General features: G+C 37.3%; 1 protein-coding gene across 3 annotated transcripts in view; it reads left to right on the plus strand.

Moving 5' to 3' along the window:
• Window positions 1–21,856, plus strand: part of ppp1r13bb (protein phosphatase 1, regulatory subunit 13Bb) — a 79,520-nt gene extending 57,664 nt beyond the window's left edge. The window contains exons 7-19 of one of the 3 annotated variants that reach the window (XM_067383608.1): window positions 1,111–1,285; window positions 3,086–3,282; window positions 4,040–4,180; window positions 4,389–4,578; window positions 6,245–6,394; window positions 8,733–8,857; window positions 8,956–9,442; window positions 11,044–11,780; window positions 14,947–15,084; window positions 15,197–15,330; window positions 15,437–15,603; window positions 17,021–17,220; window positions 20,628–21,856. In XM_067383608.1, coding sequence (XP_067239709.1) covers window positions 1,111–1,285; window positions 3,086–3,282; window positions 4,040–4,180; window positions 4,389–4,578; window positions 6,245–6,394; window positions 8,733–8,857; window positions 8,956–9,442; window positions 11,044–11,780; window positions 14,947–15,084; window positions 15,197–15,330; window positions 15,437–15,603; window positions 17,021–17,220; window positions 20,628–20,669 — 2,883 coding nt within the window. In that variant the 3' untranslated portion in view covers window positions 20,670–21,856. Of the gene's footprint in view, window positions 1–1,110; window positions 1,286–3,085; window positions 3,283–4,039; window positions 4,205–4,388; window positions 4,579–6,244; window positions 6,395–8,732; window positions 8,858–8,955; window positions 9,443–11,043; window positions 11,781–14,946; window positions 15,085–15,196; window positions 15,331–15,436; window positions 15,604–17,020; window positions 17,221–20,627 lie in introns of all 3 variants that reach the window. The other 2 variants (XM_067383607.1, XM_067383609.1) reach the window with 2 other exon arrangements.
• The last annotated feature ends 1,248 nt before the right edge of the window (window positions 21,857–23,104 follow it).

The raw sequence follows: 23,104 nt of genomic DNA on the forward strand, positions 1-23,104 counted from the left end.
TTGTTTTCCTCACTGCCAGTTATAGGTCAGTACAGCAGGCTGTTCTGACCATTATAGGGGTGTTAGTCATGGGAACCACAGGCAGAGGCTTGAAACTGGACGAGACCAAAAATGCCAATTATGTAGTAAACAACTCTGACATGCTCTGTATGCGGTGGCAGGCATTTCTCATCCAAACTAGCACTAAATAGCTTTGTTTCTACATTCAACAAAGAGTGATGTGTGGAATCCAGAACTGGTCACACTTACAGACCGTTCCAGGATCAGACCGACGAGAACACTGATCTCAGAGCTGTTTGGATAATCATTGCTGTGAGTCAATGTGCTGTGATGACTATGAGCCTCCAGTCATTGAAAGTCCACCATGTGCTATTTTTAGTTTTCTCACTCACTCAGAGACGCTGTTTCCATTTCTCTGCATCTGTTTGTGTTCTCTGCCGATAGAGAAAGAAAATGACAAAAAGCCTAATTGCTTTTATTTTCTCTTAGTTACTCAATATGTCAGGTTTGTAAGCAGCATCATTTCCCACAGGTACTACTGTTGTTCTTAATAGCAAACATCTCCATGCTTGACACTGACAGTAAATCACTAGGTTGTCTGTCTTGTTTAAGTGCTGTATTGTGATGTAATGACAAGAATGTATGGTGTTGTCCTGAATGCACTTTACTCCGTTAGGGCACTGCAGATGCACTTAGACATTACTTTTCCATTTCTTTGTGCAAACATAGAGATGTTTTCCTTTAGAACGATCATTCAAAGTTTGCAAGTGTAGTTGTTCATGTAGTCTACCATAGAGTCAGATTCAACGCTTAAATTTTTCGAGATTACATATACCAAAACCACACCTTTTTACCATAATGTTGGGAATTTGCCAAAAAGGAGGTTTGTATGTCATAACAGTTCTGAATGTTTGATGGACAAATTGCACTGATATTCTGAAATTAACCATTATTTGATTGGCTATTTGAGCTGTCGTAAGGTCAATTAAAGACCATCTACAATAGTTGTAAAGTGGTTCAGTACATACTGTTACTGTTTCCATGTATGTTTCTGTTTCCTAGTTTGTTTTTTTTGTTTTTTGCGTGCTCATGTATGTTTTGTGTCCACAGGAGCAGCGGTTGCGCTATCTGAAGCAGCAGGAGCGACGGCAGCAGCAGGCTGTGTCAGAGACCGAAAAACTACAGAGGCTGAAGGAGAGGGTGGAGAGTCAAGAAGCCAAACTCAAGAAGATCCGTGCCATGAGGGGCCAAGTGGACTACAGCAAAGTTATCAATGGCAACTTGTGTATGTACTTGCTTGATCACTAGCTATGTTTCCATTACCCTTCAGATTGCGAAAACTGAAATTGCGTATTGAAAGTACGCCTAATGGAAACATGTAAATTTCACGAAAACTCCCATATATCTCAAAGTTTTTACTCTCACATGTGGTTTTTCAGGCAATTCGAAAATTGAATATTTAGAAACTTTTTTTTTTAAATGGAAACTTTTATCCGCATTTACATGTCACCTGGTGTACATTATTGTTGTCAAAAGAAATTTAAAAAATGTGACACTTTGAGCGCTGTTGAGTGGATTCGTAATCATCTCTGATTGATTGGCCGTTGTTTTCATGGCTCATCTGATATGTCTGTGATAGGCTTCAATGATCAACGCTGTAAAAACGTTGTAAATAGTTATCAATTAATCTCTTCACTAAGCACTTACACAGATACACACGGGAGCGTTTGAAAGCAGGCGTCTATCTCGGATCGGTCCACTGTTGGACATCTGCTTTCAATTGCTCACGCTCCCACTTTCAAAACGCTTTCAAATTCAAACACTTCTGTGTGCTTTCAAATGCTCCCATGCGTTGATCATTGTAGCCAATCACAGGCATATCCGATGTGCGCGTCAACACAACGGCCAATCAGAGATGTTTACGAATCCGCTCAACAGCACTCAAAGCGTCACATTTTTAAAATTTCGGTACCGAAGTCGGTACTTTTGACAACACTAGTGTACGTAAAAGTCGATCATTCTTTAAAGAATGTGCGGTATGTTTGGACAGAAGACAAGACAGATTTCTTTATTAAACTCATAAAAGACAAGAATTACAGGAATACTGGATTCTAAACGACAAAGAAATGCCACAATTTATCAAGACATCGAAACAGATAGGAGGGAGGAACACCCAGAAACACCTCATACCTGGCCACTCCAAAGTATAAGGGGCTTTTCCTGGATGCTACATCTCCTTCGATTAAAAATAATGGCTAGTTCAGTGGCTGCGATATACTTAAACCTACTGACATCCATTGCCCTGATTTTTGGACTCCTCACGAGAGGAAAAAATTACGTTTTAATTATAATTAAAATTATAATGTTTTTATGGACATTTAGAAAATATTTGAGAAATACAGTATTTATAATATAATAGTTTTGTGCAAATCTGTACTGGAAAACCGCCTACTGACTTTAGCATTCATCCAAGTAGATGAGTTACTGGTCACTGCTGATTATGATGTGGTTTTGACCTTTTGCGTGGCTGTTAAGCCTGCTTGCTTCATGTAAGTAGTTGTGTGAGAGAGCACTGAGCTTCCATCTACAACTGCAAGCACATGCACACATAAATACACATGCTGTAAGGTCAGGATTAGGACTGCCATAGGCTGTGAATTGTAACGATCTCACATAATGCCAACTCTCCCACATACACGCAACTCCAGATGGGAATGTCCACTCCGCTGGAGATGAGTCTTATAAAATTAGATTTTTGTGGATTGTTATCGGTACATTGTGGCAGGTTCATGGTAAAGATTTTCTATTTATGACATTTTTTTTCTCTATTTTTAACCCTCATTTGAGTGTTTTGTAGACATTGTGCTAGCATTTATTATACATTATATGGTTAACAAGTTGTGAAAACGGTAAAAGTCAGTTTTGCTGTATAAAATATATCTGTTGAGCCTGCTAGTTTTGCATTTTGCATGAGATCCTGTAAAACATGAACATTGAACATGAAATAATAATCCTATAGTAATGGAGAAAGTATGTCGGCTCATGTATGTTTGTAAGTGTGTATAACTCTGCTGTGTTCTGTTAGCCGCAGAGATCGAGCACATCAGCGGGCTGTTCCAGGAGAAGCAGGCGGAGCTGCAGGCAGCCGTCTTGAGGGTGGATCAGCTCAGCCAGCAGCTGGAGGACCTGAGGAGAGGCAAACTGAACGGCCTGCAGACCCTCGGGGGTCAGGTCACCGGCAATGCTGCCCTGGAGCTTCGCAAACTCTACCAGGAGCTGCAGGTATGGGCAAAGTTTAGCCATTATTATAATATATATATATATGTATATGTGTATGTGTATGTGTGTATATATATCTATATATATATATATATATATATATATATATATATATATATATATATATATATAATATATATATATATATTTGTTTTCCATCTTGACATATTAAAGGTACAATATGTAAGATTTTTGCATTAAAATACCACTAGAACAATGTTATTTATTTTGTTGATTTGTGTACTTGCGTTAATGGCATCATCCCAACAGTGCGCTTCCTGAAAAATTGTGGAATCCGACAATCTGGCAGCATCTAGCAAGCCACAGTTGTTTGTTTTGCACATTTGTGATGGACCACAATTATTATCTTTTGCTGCGGGTTCTCTCGGTTGTTCATCAACCACGTTTTATTTTCTATTGGTTGTGTATGCAACCCTATTAAATTTTGGAAATAATGTCTTAATACAGTTTAAAACTCAATTTAAAATGGCTTAAAATTATGTGAATGTGAATGTTAATTTATAGCAATAATCATTCAAATAACACACAAAATGTATAATTTTTAAATGTATAACAATCAGTTCAAAATTGTTGAATTTGACATTTGTTGTTTTAGAAACATGGAATCAGCCATAATCTTAGATCTTGATAATTCGTCTGTGTATGTTTGTGTTATTTCATTTTCGTTTTGTGTATATTTCTGTCAGTGATGATATTGATCTTTTTTTGCACTTTTTTTTTTTTTCTCTTCCCCCATCAGATCCGCAATAAGCTGAATCAGGAGCAGAACAGTAAACTTCAGCAGCAGAAAGAGCTGTTGAATAAGAGAAACATGGAGGTGACACTGATGGACAAGCGTATCAATGAGCTCAGAGATCGACTGTACAAGAGAAAAGCCGAGGCACGTCAAAAAGAAAACCTTCCTGTAAGGCCAGGAGAGTGCATCACTCAATCATGCTTCTTAGTTTCATTTGTTTAGCAGGATTCTTCAGAAACCATTCAGACATCTAGAGAATAAATCTGGTAGAGGAATGCTTTTGAATTTCAACTAGGCTCATTACCCTTTTTTGTTTCCTTTTTTGCCACCTTTCCTTTTCCCCTTCCTGCAGTTGAATAGAGCAAATGGTCCTCCCTCTCCACAGCCTGCTCATGGAAACACCGGCCGTGTGGCTGCAGTGGGACCTTACATCCAGGTCCCAGTGCCAGTCAGGCAGGAGGGTTATGCAGTGCCTCCTGAACCCCTCAAACCTCAGTCACTGGGTGTCAACACCCCAGCTAACCATGCCCGCTCCAAATCAGGTCAGTCCTTAAACACTGACTTCTGCATGATAACAGCAAACATTTATTTGGAATTAAATAATGCCAAATAAATGGTACCCTTTATGTCTGTTTACCTTTATCCTACATTGTGAATCAGCTTTATAATTTTACAATCCACATTGGGTTTAATATGAAGCTGCTGTGATCAGTTTTGATCAGTGGTAGTCTGTATTTAGGTCTACATTATTGTCTTGCAGATCCAGTCTTTAGATTACCTGTACCTGTCTAGTCAGATTATTCCTGCCAGGAAGTGTTCACTTAGCCTTTTAAAGTGAACAACCACATTTAATTATGTTCTCATGTGACATTTAATTTCAGTCAATTCTGATAATAGACCAGCAAGCAATGACGTTTATTCAAATTAATGGTGCAGTAATCTCTGTGACTGTTGCACAGAAAACACCAAAAAAACTCTATCCACTTACTTGTCAGACACAGTTCAGAAAACTATTTCTGAAACATGGGAAAAAACTTTTTTTTTTTCCACACGGGAGCGTTTGAAAGCAGGTGTCTGTCAGCGTATCTGGTAATAGATGCCTGCTTTCAAACGCTCCCATGTGTATGTGTAAGCGCTCAGTGAAGAGTGTCAAAGATGTCCATTTACAACGTTTTTGAAACATTGATCATTGTAACCAATCACAGACATATCTGTTGAGCACGTGAACACAACGGCCAATCAAAGGTGTTTAAGAATCCACTCAACAGCGCTCAAAATGCTAGGGGGAAATGCTGGCATTGTCACATTTTTAAAATTTCAGTATCCACTCGGTATTTTTGACAACACTAGACTATGTAACAACCAACCAGAGTCATTTATATCTAAAGCCCAAAGTATACTTGAGTTGTGGTGTGAACGCCTGGCATATGCGTACAGCCAAACGCATACCCTTTCAAAGTATACTCCATTTCATTGCCTACGCGAACACAGACACTTGACACATGCACACTAAAAAGTTTCATCTTTGTCCAATGTCTGCTCTATTTCTCTCCAGAAGTTATGACCGATTAAAAATTGTCATTGTTCTCTTTTAAACTAAAGTTTCTAAGCTAGAGATCTCTTAAGCCCCCCAGACAAACAGTCTTCAATGTGGGCGTCTATTGTTGTTGCAGTCTAGAGTAGTTTCCTGTCTCTGTTTTTTAGACTGTGAAACACTGGCCCTGACCAGTATTGCCACCTTGTGGACCATCTAATTAGTGCAAAATTTGTGGTTAGAAAAATCAGAATGCAAATACTATGCTGATGACGAAATTTACGTCATGTGCACACTTTAGCATACATGGTAAAACCAAAATATACTCTGGGCTTAATATGGCTGAGACTAGCTCCTAGTTCCTGTAGCTCAAACAGAACAGTGTTTCATCAGCAATCGTTAAAAGTTGCTTAGGATGAAAGCCAAATGCATAAATGTCAATAAAGTGGTTTGGTATTTCTCTTAAAGATCACTGCATGTATCCCATCGTTTCCTGCAGTGGGTTCTCTCTCTTCAAATACTGTTTTATTATGAAGTTGATTTCTCGTTTTCTTCACTTCTAACCTCTTGTGTCGTTTCTGCTCTGTGCTGTGCATACGTGTATGTGTGTGTCTCTCTTTTTTCTCTTGGCTGTTCCTGTACTTTGATGTTGTGGTATTTGTGGGGGGGATTAGATGGAGTGAGAAAGCCTCCCGGTCCCTGGAAGGTCTCTGATTTAGACATCATAGTGGACCCGATTGCTCCACCCCCTCCAGAGCCCCGCCCAGGCCCTGGGGCTCCACCCCCAGTCACCTGCTCTGCGGCAGGGTCGGACGGCGCTTCTCGTGAGTGGGAAGGTGTCTGATGGAAGTCAGGAGGAACGGCCTATGAACCTTATTCAGTGTAGTGAGCAGGATCAAAGCTGTTGACCAAGTCTCTTACATTACCCCATATGGCTCATAATTCTCACTGCAGAATGTCTGAATCAAATACATGATGTATAAATAAATTAGTGTCATTGATCATGTGACACCTTTGAACAGACAGTCAGATTTTCTTGCTTCCATTTGAAGCTCAAGATGGTCTTGGATCATCTCAAATCATTGAACATGATCATTAAGTCTGAAATAAACTCGATTGCTGCTGTCATTAAAGCAAAAGAGACTAACCAAATACGAAGACATTCTGAAATTCTTGTTAATTTTCAATTTAAATGTTTTACTCTATTGCTATTTTATTGCTGATTATATATACTAGTTTGGGTGGTAAGATTTTTAAAAAATGTTTTCATGCTCACCAAGGCTGCATATATTTGATCAAAAATAAGTAAAAACCATTGCATTGTGAAATGTTATTACAATGTAAAATTCTATTTGAATATATTTTAAAATGTAATTTTATTCCTGTAATGTCAAAGATGAATTTTCAGCATCATTACTCCAGTCTTCGGTGTCACATGATCCTCCAGAAATCATACTAATATGCTGATTTGCTGCTCAAGGAACATTTCTTATTATTAATGTTGAAAACAGTTGTATTTTTATATATTTATAAAAAGTTTTTCAGGATTCTTTAGTAAATACAAAAATAGAATAGCATTTTTTTAAAAATAGAAGTCTTTTGTAACATTATAAATGTCTTTTGTCACTTTTGATCAAATATGCTCTTGCTGAATGTATTCATTTCTTTAAAAAAAAAAAAAATATCTTACTGACACCAAAGTTTTATACGGAAGAGGATTAGGGCCAAGCAATAATAAATAAATAAAACCATCTCGAGATTAAAGTTGTTAAATTTCGAGGAAAAAACTCTGAATAAAATGTTGAGAATAAACTCGTTAAATTACGAGAAAACTTTTAAATTTCAAGAAAAAAGTTGAGATAAAATGTTGAGAATAAACTCATTAAATTATGAGAAAAAAGTCGTTAAATTACAAGAACAAATTCGTTAAATTACGACTTTTTTCTCGTAATTTTAATGACTTTATTCTCATAATTTAATGAGTTTATTCTCAACATTTTTTCTCGACTTTTTTCTCGAAATTTAACATTTTTCTCGTAATTTAATGAATTTGTTCTCGTAATTTAATGACTTTTTTCTTGTAATTTTATGACTTTATTCTCAACATTTTATCTCAACATTTTTCTCGAAATTTAACGACTTTTTTTCTCAAAGTTTAACAACTTATTTTGTTATATTATATTTTGTTATATATGGTTTTATTTTTTTATTATTGCTTGGCCCTAATCCTCTTCCGTAGTTTTAAATGGTAGTGTAATTTGTAATGTAAACAAAAAATGTATTAAATTAAAAATGTCAATTTTTCTACTGATCTCAGACTTTTGGACTCCACTATATCTAAGCAAACGGAGTTGCTGAGTCTCTTACAAAGATTATGTAACTTCTATGCAGTAGGAGTAATTCCATTAAAGTTCATGTTCAATTTTAAAAATCGCAGAGGGGCAATTTTCCAAACAGTATGTGGCTTAAGAGAGAAGTCAAAATTATAGGTTTTTCATGAGCAATAGTACCTTAATGATACACTAGATCCCTCTGCCTGGTCAATTAAACTCACTCCTTTACTCTTTACTGCAGTTCAATATGAGTCAAAAGCTGCTGATCCTGTATTTTGGGAGAATGTGTGTGTGTGTGTGTATGATTGTGTGTGCAAGAATGTAATTGAGGTAGATTGTGTGACGTCTCATGAGTGAGAGTGAATGTATGTGTTGGCATGAGAAACCCTACCCTGATTAGGTTCACTGGGCTTTCTACTTCTTCCTCAGTACATTTAAACTCACTAAATTACTGGTTCCATTTCATCATTCTCTAACATTCAGCTAACTTGTTGACTTTACACAAAATGTACACACCACACTTCAAGCTCTGAAATCGTCAAGATACCTTGCATTCAATGATATTCATGAAGGCTTTGCAGAATAGCATTTTGTTTCAATTTAGGATCATCTGAACTGTTCTTGTAGATGTAAGGAAGTGAACTTAATTTCCACATGCAAGATTATTACATTCCTGTATCCTAACTCAAGAACATACCTAAATATCTTTAGAAGTCATGCCTAATATATTAGCAATGCAGTTCATCATACTGCTCTAATCATCACTGTGTTTGAGATGGGTTCTTTCATTTCTGTCTTGTTCTAATGCTCCCTTTCTTTCCCTATCTAGCTAATGATGCTGGTTGGCCCACCCTCAACAAGAGCAACACATCAGTCAAGCCACCTGACTGGAAGGAGTCTGGAACAGACACGACCAGTAAAACGGCATCACCTGCAGGCACTCCTGCAGATAAGGTACATCTAACTAACACCAGCATACACAAATAAATTGCTCTTTTATTATTTTACCATCATAAAGTGTTATCCTGTGTTTTTTATTTTTCCCCCTTTAGATTCAGGATTCCACTAAAATGGGCTCAGCTCCTCCTCTCAACAAGCCCCAGCCTCCCCCATATGGAGCCCATACCAGCAACCACCCCCTCTCATCTGCCAACTCGGGTTCCACCAGCTCCTTGGATCGCCGTAAGGACATTCCGCTCCGGCCAGTGCCCAGTCTTTCGAACAACCCTCCGGCTCTGCCGGCCTGGCCCCGTGTCCCCCCTACACCCACCGGCTCGTCCTCTCAGCAGATCCAGCAGCGCATTTCTGTGCCTCCCAGCCCCACCTTCCAGCCTAGTCCACCCTTTTTCCCCCCTGGGGAGAGACCAGACCCTCCTCTAGCTGTAGCAGTAAGGCCATTCATCCCAGATAAGGGCTCCAGACCGCAGTCACCCAGAAAAGGCCCAGCCACCATGAACTCCAGCTCCATCTACCACATGTACCTACAACAAGCAGCCCCAAAGAACTACCCTCTGAACATCAAGCCTGCAGTCAAAGCAGGTATACATCAGCAACTGATTTGATTTTAAAGTTCAACAGTTTACTGCTTATACTGGCAGTTTGCTCTCACCTTTAAGGCAATCTTTTAACATTACAGGGTGTTCACATCAGGTTTAGGTATTGATACACCAATCTAATTTTGTAAAATTATGCAGAGAGACTTCTAACTTGATGCATTACTAAAAATATTAAATTAATAAGAACTTAAGAAATTAATTAATAGAACATATTTAAAAATGAAATATTTAAATTTTATATATATATATATATATATATATATATATATATATATATATATATATATATATATATATATATATATATATAAAATAATTTAAATATTTCATTATTAAATATTTCATTTTTAAATGTGTGTGTGTGTGTGTGTGTGTGTGTGTGTGTATATATATATATATATATATATATATATATATATATATATACACACACACACACATTTAAAAATGAAATATTTAATAATGAAATATTTAAATTATTTTATATATATATATATATATATATATATATATATATATATAAAATAATTTAAATATTTCATTATTAAATATTTCATTTTTAAATGTGTGTGTGTGTATATATATATATATAATATATATAAAATATATATATATATATATATATATATATATATATATATATATATATATATATATATATATATATATATATATATAAAATATTTTTTTTTTTATTAATCACGGTTAAAATTATTACCTTTTGTTCTCTGATTTAACATTAATGACAGACATCACAGCAACTGGTTTATTTGGCTGCTGTCACTTTAAGACCTGCTGTTGCTGAACATGACATGGATCTAACACACGTCTCATTTTCTTGCAACTCTTTAAGTTTGTGTAAGACTTTATTTAACTCATTGACAAAACAGGCATAGTTCTATGTTGTTTGTTGAAGAGCAAAAGAACTTGATTCTGGTGCGTGCCTTTCTGTGCACGAGTCGTGTGTGTCATAGAGACAACATTCACAAACAACGCGTTTTTGTTTGTCTTATGCCACTTGAATGGTTTAAAAGCATTTTTGTGAATAAGAGCATAATCATATAATGTAAAATAGCTAAATTACTGTGTTAATTGCGTTAAATACTTTTAATGCTTTAAACTGAAAAAAACGTATTTGTTAATGCAAATTGCTACGTGCTAATATAGTAATGTAAATAAAATAAATACACTTAATATAAAAGATTGCCCTTTGTATTCTATGAATCAGTATAATTAATATGAAAATCAAAATATCTTTTTTTTTTTTTTTTTTTTTTACATAGTCTATGTCCACACAGGATGTGTCTTGTGTTTTTAAAAACAGCTATATGTAGTGCAGTGGAACAGAATGCAGGTGTCTTTTTAACTTTACACAGTGTCTTCAAAAATGCACCGTTCACAAGAAAGACTGAAAAACAGCTAGAAACATCACAGGTGTCATTTTAGCACTTTACATGGGGAAAAAAAGTGCAGACAGATGCAAGAATCTGTCCTTCGGAATAATGTGGTTGATTTCTTGATTATGTGTTGTGTGTTTTATTCCCAAGTACAGTATTATTGAGTATTTTGTTCTTTTGTCTGCAGTATATGGTAAGCCAGTCCTGCCTCCCAGCTCTACACCTCCCTCGCCCTTACCATTCGGGGGCTCTGGGGCCTTTCCAGCCCTTCAGGGTCCCGGAGGTGATATGTTTGATGTTGAGTTGGAACTCGATGGTCAGTTCATAGGTGTTCCAGAGCCACCCCCACCCAGCGTGGACCACATCCCACGACCTCTCAGCCCCACTAAACTCACACCCATGGTGCACTCCCCGATGCGCTACCAGAGCGATGCTGAACTGGAGGCCTTGCGCAAGAAACTGGCCAATGCTCCACGGCCACTTAAGAAGCGCAGCTCAATTACAGAGCCAGAGGGCCCCAATGGGCCCAACATCCAGAAACTTCTCTATCAGCGGTTCAACACCCTGGCTGGAGGGATGGAGGGAGGAATTGGAGGTGTGAGTGGAGGTGGAGGAGTGACTCCATTCTACCAGCCCTCTGTAGCCACAGGTGAAATGCTCTTTGATGCAGACAATGGGAATCCACCCTCAGAAATGCCTACCACACCCTCTGAGTGTGCTGTTGCTGAAGAGGTTGTCCTGCAAGGTGACGCCAATGATAATGAGCCCCCAGAGCAAGCGGTTGAGATGCTGACCCCTCCAGCACCAGAAACATCAGAAGATAGTAACAATAATCCTGCAGAACCTTTAGCGATTTTGCCGAGTCCTGTAGCTGAGGCCAGCACCCCTGAAGAAGCAGACACCTCACCTTCATCTCAGCTAACGGTGGGTTTACTGATACACTCCCTCACACCTTTTATATGAATCATTTTTTAACTGAAGTCCATTGAGGCTTCATTTCCAGGACTGCAAACTTTTTGCTATTTGGTAATAGTTGCCATTTAAAACACACACACACACACACACACACACACACACACACACACACACACACACACACACACACACACACACACACACACACACACACACACACACACACACACGCACATGTTTGTTTTTGTGAATTGTGGGGACTTTCCATAGACTTCAATGCATTTTACACTGAACAAACTGTACATTCTATCCCCCTACCCTGCCCCTACCCCTAAACCTAACCCTCACAGGAAACTGTGCAAACTTTTACTTTTTCACAAAAACTCATTCTATATGATTTATAAACCCATTTACATTGTGGGGACCGCTGGCTGGTCCCCACGATGTAGGTGAACTCAGGTTTATATTACATCATGGGGACATTTGGTCCCCACAATGTAATATAAACAAAAGCACACACACACACACACACACACACACACACACACACACACACACACAAACACATATATATAAAAATATAAAAAATCTCAGTGAAACGCTGTACTGGAGCTTGATTCGTTTTGCTATAACCATGCGATTGATTCTATTCTGATTCGTGAACCCCTTGCTCAGGTTTCAAGTGTCATTTGCTTTTTGAATAAATCGTAATGCGAATAAATATTTACACGTGTAGTTTTGGCTGTATTCATTTTGTAATAATCCTCATTCACAAGCACTTCAACTTCACAAGCCTCATAACATAACACAATAATCTCTTCATTTATTTTGATTAGGGCTCACCATCACCTGCTTTCAAATGGAGCTGCATTTAAAAGACAGAGCCGTAGTTCACCGACAAGCTACGCAATATCGCGTTCATTATCTTTGCGTAGCTTGTCAGTGATCTACGGCTCTGTCTATTAAATTCCGCTCCATTTGAAAGCAGGTGATGGCGATTTGGCGGTAATCAGGGAACGAAATGCGCGTGACAGTCGCATACAATATATCGCCCAGCCCTAATTTTGATCATATATGCCTACATGAGCCTTGCCTATGAACTCAGGTTTAGGACTAAGGCAAAAAAAATGTGAATAAGGCTGCATGTGTTGATCGAAGCAGATTCATAAAAATTGCTACATTAAGTACAGAAGTTAATTTGCCCCATTATTTCATAAATTCATTCACAGACTCATTTATTCATACATTGTGTAAGTACCATGACACGCGAAAGAGTATGTATATAGATTATTTTTATTGCCTTTGTTTTTCATAGCACAAACTGATTTATTAAATGAAAATCAAAAAATGGCTGGGTCATATGGAATGCAAAGGCAGCTTTTACACCTTTTGACCACAAGATGACGTTATTGTGCACGAGTAATGAACTGGCACAATTTGATGAAAGCCTCAACCACTTCAGAAAGCCTCGGTTTCCCATCGCTACCCCCAACCATTGCACATTTTGGATGTCTCCCTCATCAGTAACACCGCTGGAATCGCCCACTATTCCCTACATTACTCCACTAATACAGTTCACTTGATGAAGTGAATGAAAACTGAGTGAATTCGGGCACTGAGTGCACTGGAATGGATGCTGCTATTGCATAGTTTGTGCTTGCCGTTTAATAATCATTTGAAACTTAGCAAACTGGCAGCACCAATAGTAATGAAAAGATTTATCATGGAAACAATTAAGTATAAACATTAATTAAACAATTTAATAATCTGTAACACTTTATTTTACAGTGCCGAAGTTACACTTTACTACATGTACTTACTATAGTAATAACAGTAAATTATGCATAATTACAACTAACCCTAACTGTAACTCTATAGTAAGTACATGTAGTTAATTAATAGTACTCAGTACTTATTTGAGTAATTACAATGTAACTACGGCACTGTAAAATAAAGTGTAACCTAATAATCAATTAAAAAGGAATTTATACCTGTATGATATTACGCTGTAGCCTCATTGGACCAGCAGTTTAAAAAATGGATGGAAAAATGGATTATGCGGGAATTCATTCGGTGCGCAACTTTCATAGCGCATTATAGGAATTCCCTAGCCATTGAGCATACATTGGTTGTACACTCATTATTGCGGTGCATTGTGGAATTGAATGAGTGCTCTTGATAATGTCCACTATGGTTTCGGACACAACTACAAATGTCTGTCCCCTCAAATAGTGCCCGATTTAAGGGTATAGGGGGTGATTTCGGTCAGGTGTGTCAGATGAGGGAGACATCCAAAATTGTGCAGTGGTAGGGAGGCCCCTGGGACAGGTTTGAGAAGGATTGATCTAAATACTGATTTAAATAATAATAAAACCTACATGAAATATGATATTTATTATCTCATTTCAAATTAAAAATAAAGTATCTGATTAAATTGGGACTTTTTTAATCACACTGAGTAGTTTTTTTCATCTTTTGGGCATTATTTAAGGTACAATACATAATACACTATTGTTCAAATTTTTGGGGTCAGTAAGAACTTTTTTTTTTGATAGAAAATAATACTTTTATTAAGCAAGGACACATTCAATTAATTAAAAGGGGCAATGAAGAAATTTATAATTTAACAAAAGATTTATTTTTTAATAAACTTTTCAAATTTTAAACTTTCTATTCATAAGAGAATCCTGAAAAAAATATTAGTTTCCACAAAGATATTTAGTAGCACGTTTTCAACATTCATGATAAGAAATGTTTCTTGAGCACCAAATCAGCATATTAGAATAATAGAAAAATCTGTTCCAAACTTTTGAACAGTGGCGTGTGCAACATTATCTATGTCTGAATACTCTCAATCGACAGCCATATGAAATTTCACTGATGTTCTCATGTGCCTTTTGAGTTGTGAGATGTCATTACAGACATGAGTGGAGGCAAATTTCCAGTTTCCATCTCCTCTTCTCACACTGACAGCACTGTTGACCTTGTTAATGTTTACTTCACTACTGTAGCAGCTGATATAGATACACCAGATATTGACTTCGCTGGTTTGAACAAACCGATCAGATTATATTGCTTGCAACAGTACAGGCAGTCAGTCCTAATGATCAAATCTGAAAAACAAATGAGGTTGTGTGTTATGTGAACAAAGCTTAATGGTCCATGTCCTCAACAGGGCAAACGCACTAACCTAAAGAAGCCCGACTCGGAGCGGACGGGTCACGGCCTTAGAGTGAAGTTCAACCCACTCGCTCTGCTGCTGGATGCATCACTGGAGGGCGAGTTTGACCTCGTACAAAGGATAATCTATGAGGTTTGTATATTGACATGTATGCCATGTGGCGTAGCGAACAGATCTTACAAACGCAGATTGATTTTGCTTTTTTTAAAAAACTAATTTTTATTTATTTCTTCTCATTTCATAGGTTGACAATCCCAGCACCCCTAATGATGAGGGCATCACACCCCTCCATAACTCAGTGTGCGCTGGACACCACCATATCGTCAAGTTCCTGCTGGACTTTGGTGTTAATGTGAATGCAGCAGACAGTGATGGCTGGTGAGGACACTTTGTTGGGTTTGTCAGTGTGAAAGAGATTGATCAGTCAGTTTAAGCTAGCAGGTGTTGAGTAGACGGACTCACTGACGTGTGTCTGTGTGTGTAGGACGCCCCTGCATTGTGCCGCGTCCTGTAACAGCGTGCACCTGTGTAAGCTGCTGGTGGAGTCTGGTGCTGCCATCTTTGCCACCACCATCAGTGATGTGGAGACGGCAGCAGACAAATGTGAGGAGATGGAGGAGGGTTACATACAGTGCTCACAGTTTCTCTATGGTAAGAGCATCTTTCTTTTCCTCTCTGGGTCTCCAGAGAATCACTGTGTTCGTCCTTCTCTCATACCATCCTATTTGATAGAAGCTTGTTAGAAGCTTATGGGAAAGTGAAGGCAATTAATATTTTTCTAAAATTAACCAAACAATCAATTTTTGCCTCTTAAATTGTACAAATTCATCTACAAAATGTTTGGACACTCAAGTCTCACCTAATGTAAGAAAGTCAGTGTATTAGATGACAAAATATTAATCCAAGTGACTTTTAATTTAAAGAAATAGAGCAAACACACAAATAAAGTAAAAACTACAAGTAAATAAAAGACTACATACACAAATAATTTGTTTAATATTTACTATATATTATACTTGATATTATAGATGTTTTGTAGAACATGTCGTTGAAGATATTTGTGCTGTATTCTCATTGCATTTACAAGGCTTTAACCAGCAGATGTCCTCAGCGTACAGAGTTAGAGCGCTTTGAATGAAGTGAACCAATTGCTGTATAAAAACGTTGTCAACTCACTTATAATGTGGAACTTCTCCAAATGTTCCAAAGCTTTTCCACAAAACATTAATGTATTAAGTACACTATCATTCACAAGTTTGGGGTCAGTAAGATTTTTTTTATTTATTTTTTAATTAATACTTTTATTTATTCTACTCATTAAAGCATCCTGAAAGAATACAGTTTCACAGATTTTACTGTTTTCAACACTGATAATAACAAGAAATGTTTCTTGAGCAGTAAATCAGCATATTAGAATGATTTCTAAAGGATCATGTGACTCTGAAGACTGGAGTAATGATGCTGAAAATTCAGCTTCGCCATCACAGGAATAAATTACATTTTAAAATATATGAAAATAGAAAAGTTATTTTAAATTATAATAAATCACCAATATTACAGTTTTACAGTTTTTTTTGATGAATTAAATATAACCTTGGTGAGCAGAAGAGATTTCTTTCAGAAACATTAAAACATCTTAAGGCCGGGGACACGCCAAGCCGACTGTCGGCCAACGCCGGGCTGTCGGCGAGCATCTGTTTTTGGGGTGTCTTCCACATGACGGTTCCGATTCAGCATGTTAAAGCAGCGTTGGGACCGCGGTTGGTCTAATAATGTTATCCTACCTGAGCATTTTCAAACGCAAATATTTTCATAACACGTGCCGCTTAAAATTCAAATTAAGCAAGCGCTGGTTTGTTTACATTTTGTATATATCTATTCTTTGAAGTCGACTTAGTGTGTCCCAGTCTTTACTCACACAAACCTTTAAATCAATAGTATTACTGTATATTTAGGTGTAACCTATTTTTTGTGTGGTACTCATGTTAATGCTATAATATACCGCATGAGTATATAATGCTATTGTACCGCATGAGGCATTGAAATGGCTTTCTCTCTGTGTTTGCAGGTGTGCAGGAGAAGATGGGTGTGATGAATAAGGGAGTTGTGTACGCTCTCTGGGAGTATGAGGCTCAAAGCGCAGATGAGCTTTCCTTTCAGGAAGGTGACGCCATTACTGTCCTACGCAGGAAGGACGATACCGAGACAGATTGGTGGTGGAGTAAACTCAACGACAAAGAGGGCTATGTGCCACGTAACCTATTGGGGGTAGGTGCACACATGGACTATAATTGTAACCTGATCCAGCAAAATGAGTCACAGTGACCCAAATTTCAAAATTGAGATTTTGAAATTATCAATGGAAAGATGAGACAATAAGCTTTAAAATGACATCCTAGTTAAAGTCATACCTTGAATGGTTTTAAAGATATACCCATTTGAATTATGGTCATCTGCCCTCTTTTTCCAGTTGAAAACCTGAGAAAATCACTTTTAAAGTTTTTTGCCCGTTTTTTTTTTTGTTGATATCTTTCAAAATCCATTGCATTTAAAGGGATAAACTATTTATTTTACAGCTTAATTTGACCAAAGACATTTATATATATATATATATAAATGCTATTAAACCAGGCTGAAGCTCAAATTATTTTAAAGTATTTATTTGAATTAATATTTTATAAGGCACTTTTACAAAGATTTACTAAAATCAGAAAGATTGAACAGAGGTGCTACATTTTTGCTTGAGAGAGAGGGTGTGTGTGTGTGTGTGTGTGTGAGAGAAAGTGAGAGAGGCCATAGACAGACGTATCTCGTAAACAAAATCTTTATCAAATGACAGAAAACACAGCTCTCCGTCATTGAGTTTACACCCTTTACAGCAAAAGGCACGCATTTTGGCTAACTCGACATCTCGATCACCGCTAACTGATTCACAACCAGACTTTGAGGAGATCTGCGAGCTTGTTTACACAGAGCGCGCGCTAGTCTGACAGGAGGATGGCTGGACCGATCGCGTGCCTGTCAGTCAAAACGGGGCTTCCCATTGATAAAAATCAGCGTTTATGTCAGTGTGTTTACATTTCTAAGCTTTTTGATTGGTTCTATACAACGTGTAACACCATATTTGGAGAGCAGAGATGTTTCAAGGGATACCGGGAAATGCTCATAAGTGACGAGAGGAGTTCCATGTCAAATTTATAGCCATTTAAATACCTTTACTGAATTATCTGGACTAAGAAACTTTGGGAGATTATTTTTGAACGTCTGTTCTTTAAAATTAGCTTAAAAAAAAAAAAAAAAAAAATTTTCATTGTTTATCGGCCCATATCTTAAAATAGAACGTTGCAACTTCCGACTCATTTCACCAGAGCGGGTCACAATTGTGCTTTACTTTAGTGTGTATTGACCATTGTTGGGGGGTAAAGTAACTTGAGTTACGTAATCAGATTACTTTTTCAAGTAACTATTAAAGTAACGCATTACTTTTTCAATTTACATCAAAATGTTACTTTTTCAAATAAGTAACGCAAGTTATTTTTTCACATTTATTCATGTGTGTGCGCTGTGTGAACATGATGATTGTAGTTCTATCTAAACTAAATGTGAACATGCATTTACTCATCTAACTTGCACAAAAACATTCAGTATTCCTCAAAATGAATAAAAACAGTGAATGCAAACTCAGAATGTTACACAAACATGTAATAATTAACGATATTAAATTACACAAATATACTTTATGTATTTAATCTCACATTATTAACCAATGTCTTCACTGCTGAGCTTCAATGATCTTATTCAACCATACTAATAAAGCAAAAATTACTTTAGATTAGATTTAGAAATAAGAGCGTTGAACTTCCTTCTCCTGTATCCTATTCTTCTTTAATTCAGAATGACGGTAGGGATGGGCATGTCAATGTGAAGTATCGATATATCGATACTGACGTTGAGTATCGAAAGTATTGATAATCAAATAAAAATATCGATATCTAGGATGTTTTTTTTAACCAGTGATTTTGTTTAATTAACAAGAAATTTAATGCATACAATATGTATTGAATTGGACAAATAACCTATGTTAGCGCATAACTGTGTTGTAGAACTATTTTCCTGCTCATCTGAACACACGCAAATGTTGCAAGTCGGAACCAATCAATCACAGAAAGTGTTCGCTCACTGCCGACACTACATTCAAACAGCTGCATGCGTTTAATATTGTTAGAAACCATTGATGCTTTTGGGAAACGCAGCCCAGAACGATGCTTAACAGAAGACAGAACAACATAATAAGTTTGAGTTATTTCACAACAAACAACATAAAATAGTAGCCTACATAGTTTTTGCAATTACATTTTTTTAAATTGAACATTAAATGTTCGTATTGATGATCTGTTCTGTAACTACACTTTCAGAATACAAAGTTTGCATTTTATGGGTGCAACAGTCTGTCACTGGCAGTCCCTTATGAAAATGAACCATTACTACAGTGACCATAGTTCAGCTAAGTATTTGTAAATTTCGATGGTTACCACTACAAGTAAACATTTTAACCATGTGTAAACAAAAATATAATCTAATAAATTGCAATTAAGGCATATTGAATGTTAAAATACCTTTCAAATATAATGTTAAGTGGGTACCATTACCCATTTTACTCATAGTAATTCAATAATTTAGGGACTTTTTTTAATATTTAATAACTTAAATTCAGATTAGAGATATCGTATCGGTATCGATATCTGCGATTTTGGCCTTGAAAGTATCGGTATTGTATCGAAAACAAAATAAGTGGTATCGCCCATCCCTAAATGGAGGCACAACTGAAAGGCTAGCTTGAGCTCGCCCTTTACTGTACAGGTGTAAATATGCATTTCCTTTTATTTCTGAGTTTTTCCTTTTATGCATTTCCTTTTATTCTGAGTTTTATTCATTTCACATTTGGTGTGAAAGAGCCTTTACATTTGCCAAAAATAGAGCTTTTTTGTTATTAAAAAACAAACAAGCAAGCCCAGCCCAGGTGAGAAAAAAGTAACGCAACGCATTAGTTTTCATAACGCAATCAGTTACTTTTTTAGGGAGTAACCGTTCACACCGCCGCCGTCGAGAGCGTCAACATTCGCCTTGGCCGCCCTGCCAACAACGCTGTACTGTTCGTTCAAACCGCCGCCGATGGGAGGGTCAAAGCAGAGCCAAAGTAAATGACAAGTCGCGTCAACCAATCGGAAGCCTCTCAAGCGAGGACCTCTACATTCTAATTGGTTGCCGCCGAACCGCGTCATAGCTCATTACCATAAAGTTAACCTGATTTCAACTCTCCTCGACACTCACCGTCCAAGACACGCCGCGCCGCTCTCGCCGGAGCTCGCCACCGGCTCTCATTGAAAATTAATGAGTAGCGTCACTTTGACGCTCTCGCCGCCGGCGGTGTGAACACACAGTAATGCAATATTGTAATGCATTACTTTTAAAAGTAACTTTCCCCAACACTGTTATTGACTGTGGCATGCCACATTTTCAAGAACTTGAGAGATTATTTTGATCAATTTAATGCATCCTTGCTGAATAACAGTATTAAATTCTTTAAAAAAAAACTAAACAAAAAAAAAACCTTTTTAACGGCAGTGTATATTATGAAATGACATTAATAGTTATGTTTCTTCGTTTCTCTGTAGCTGTACCCAAGAATAAAACCACGTCAGAGGTCTCTGGCGTAACCTCTCCGGGTGACTCACTGGACTGATGTCTGGAGGTGTTGAGCCTCCATCTTTCACCTCTATGTGCCACTTGGACAACAGAAGGGGTGAAGCTGCTAAGCCCTGAACCCAGAGGCACAATCAACCACGCTACCCACAAACACACTCTCCAGCCAACACCAGGCCAAACAAGCAGCCTCAGGTTTCTCGGTCTGCCCCCATCAGCTCTGCTATCAGGCCTCCGTATCTCCCCATCCACTCCTCTCACGGTTTCTTGTATCCATGTAAAATATAGCTGTACATCACATCTTGGGGATCAAGCACTAATCACTTTGACAAGAGCTTTCTTTTATTTGTAGTTGCTTACCCATGATGCTTTGCTAAAAGGAGCAGGGCAGACAGTGCTCTTTGTCAGAGAGAATTCTGTACTTTTAATTGAACTGGATGAATGAGAGCTGATATGTTATATATCTTTAAAACAAAGGACTTGTGCGTGAATTTTATAGCTCATCTACAAAACGAGTGTATAGACTGGAAGTATATGAGAGCAGAGAACAAAAATATACATAGTTTGCATAGAACGATTATTCTGATCTATGACTGATAAACCCCATATACTGATGGGCATGTATATGATTCATAAAGGTGCATATAAGTGTTGCGTATGGGATTTATGTTTGCTATGAGTGAGATTTTTCTTTTTTCACTGCAGTGAGCATCATACAGAAGTGTGAAGTGCAGAGAAGAGTTTTTCACAGCATTGGAGTGTTTTGAAGAGCGTGTGAAGTGTGCAGAGATTGAGTTGAACCATCATTATACGATCAGTATTTAGCCTACAGGAACAGACACTATACATTCTTGCCAGGATTTGGCTTGAGTGTGACAGCTTGCTTGAATTCAGCTGAAAATGTTCTGTGCATTTACATTTATTTTCCTTTTTTTTTTTTCTTTTAAAAATGTTGCTTTATATTATACCAGCCCATTCCACTCCACTCCTGTTTTTAGTCATGTGATTTTTATATTCTGCTGTTGAGGCAGTGAAGAGCTTTATTGTGGAGTTTAACCTTGTAAATACTGTGATGAGGATGGGAGAGGAGACATGCTTGACTCGATGCTGTTAGACTAAACTGCCCGTGTGGGCTTCTGTGAAATACAGTGACTCGCACCTTGTGTTCTATATGTGCACAAATAAAAATAAATGAGTCATAGCAAGAATTCACTCAGTCTCTCCATGTTTTTACTTGATAAATTGATTTTTAACATCTGGTTTAATGCTCTTTTAGTGGTCTAAATAGGCCAGTGTTTAGTCATGTCTGGCTGCTAGAAGCAATGTGAGACCTGGGGCCAGTTGCATAAGGTAAGACGGTGTTTAATAATCTATTATGACCCACTAGCAGTTAATCAAGAGGCGGGCAGTCTTACTTTTCAGTATCAAACCGAATTTAAAAAGGTTATGAACAGTCATAAAGAAAAAAAAATTGATGACTAAGTCTTGGGTTTATACAACTGGCCCCTGATGGAATGAATATACTGTGGAGAGATAAATTTTCTAGAGAAGTTCTTTAGCTAAAAGCAAATCACTATATTTGGGGCACATCAAACACAGCCCAGCACTCAGGTCACACTCGCCATCTCACAGAATGGGAGTATTAATATGCGGTAGGTTATTTTCAAATACTGAAAATACTTAAAACAATTAAAGATATGCATTAGAGGAAAGATTAATTTACTTGCATGACAAGGACCCATGGTTAGAAAGATTAGGGTTTTGAAATAGTCCATATTTTAAACCACAGTACATATAGAGGGTATGCACGTGACGTCACCGTCGACCGTTAGGACTGCGGTCACGCACGCTGAGTGGCAAAAGACTGAGCAGCAGCATTGGTTTTCAGCGTGAATGTCGCGAAAAACACATTCAAAACGAGAAAGAGCTTTGCTGCTGACTGTACAAATAGATTTGACACAAACCCTGAGGTATATATTTAAAAACTAGAGAAAGCAACAGAAAAAGCAGCAAATGGATCACTGCAATTCACGGAAACAGCTGGACTCCAGCAGAGAAACATGGATTTGCAGTTATCATTTTGTGTCAAATTGAATTTTGAGGTAAAATCATACCTTATATATTGTATGGTTATATATTATGTTGACGACTCATCAATTAAATATTTTCAATCTTATATTGCATAATTGGGTGTTTTTAAATAAACAACACTGTCAATATATACTATAAAAGTTTTAGGGCTGGACAATATGACGATATAACATGTAAGTGATTAATATTTTATATAACTACAATATCGGTAGGTTTAAATCTGCTTAAACCTAACGATATTGTAGTTATATAAAATATTCACAGCCAGATTTGCTTTATTTCCCCGGCGTCAAATCAGGCACATAAATGTGACTCCTGGCTGCATGTCAATATCCATGGATTAGGTTTATTTGACAAG

The sequence above is a fragment of the Chanodichthys erythropterus genome, chromosome 4, assembly GCF_024489055.1.
Source record: "Chanodichthys erythropterus isolate Z2021 chromosome 4, ASM2448905v1, whole genome shotgun sequence".
Lineage (NCBI taxonomy): Eukaryota > Metazoa > Chordata > Actinopteri > Cypriniformes > Xenocyprididae > Chanodichthys > Chanodichthys erythropterus.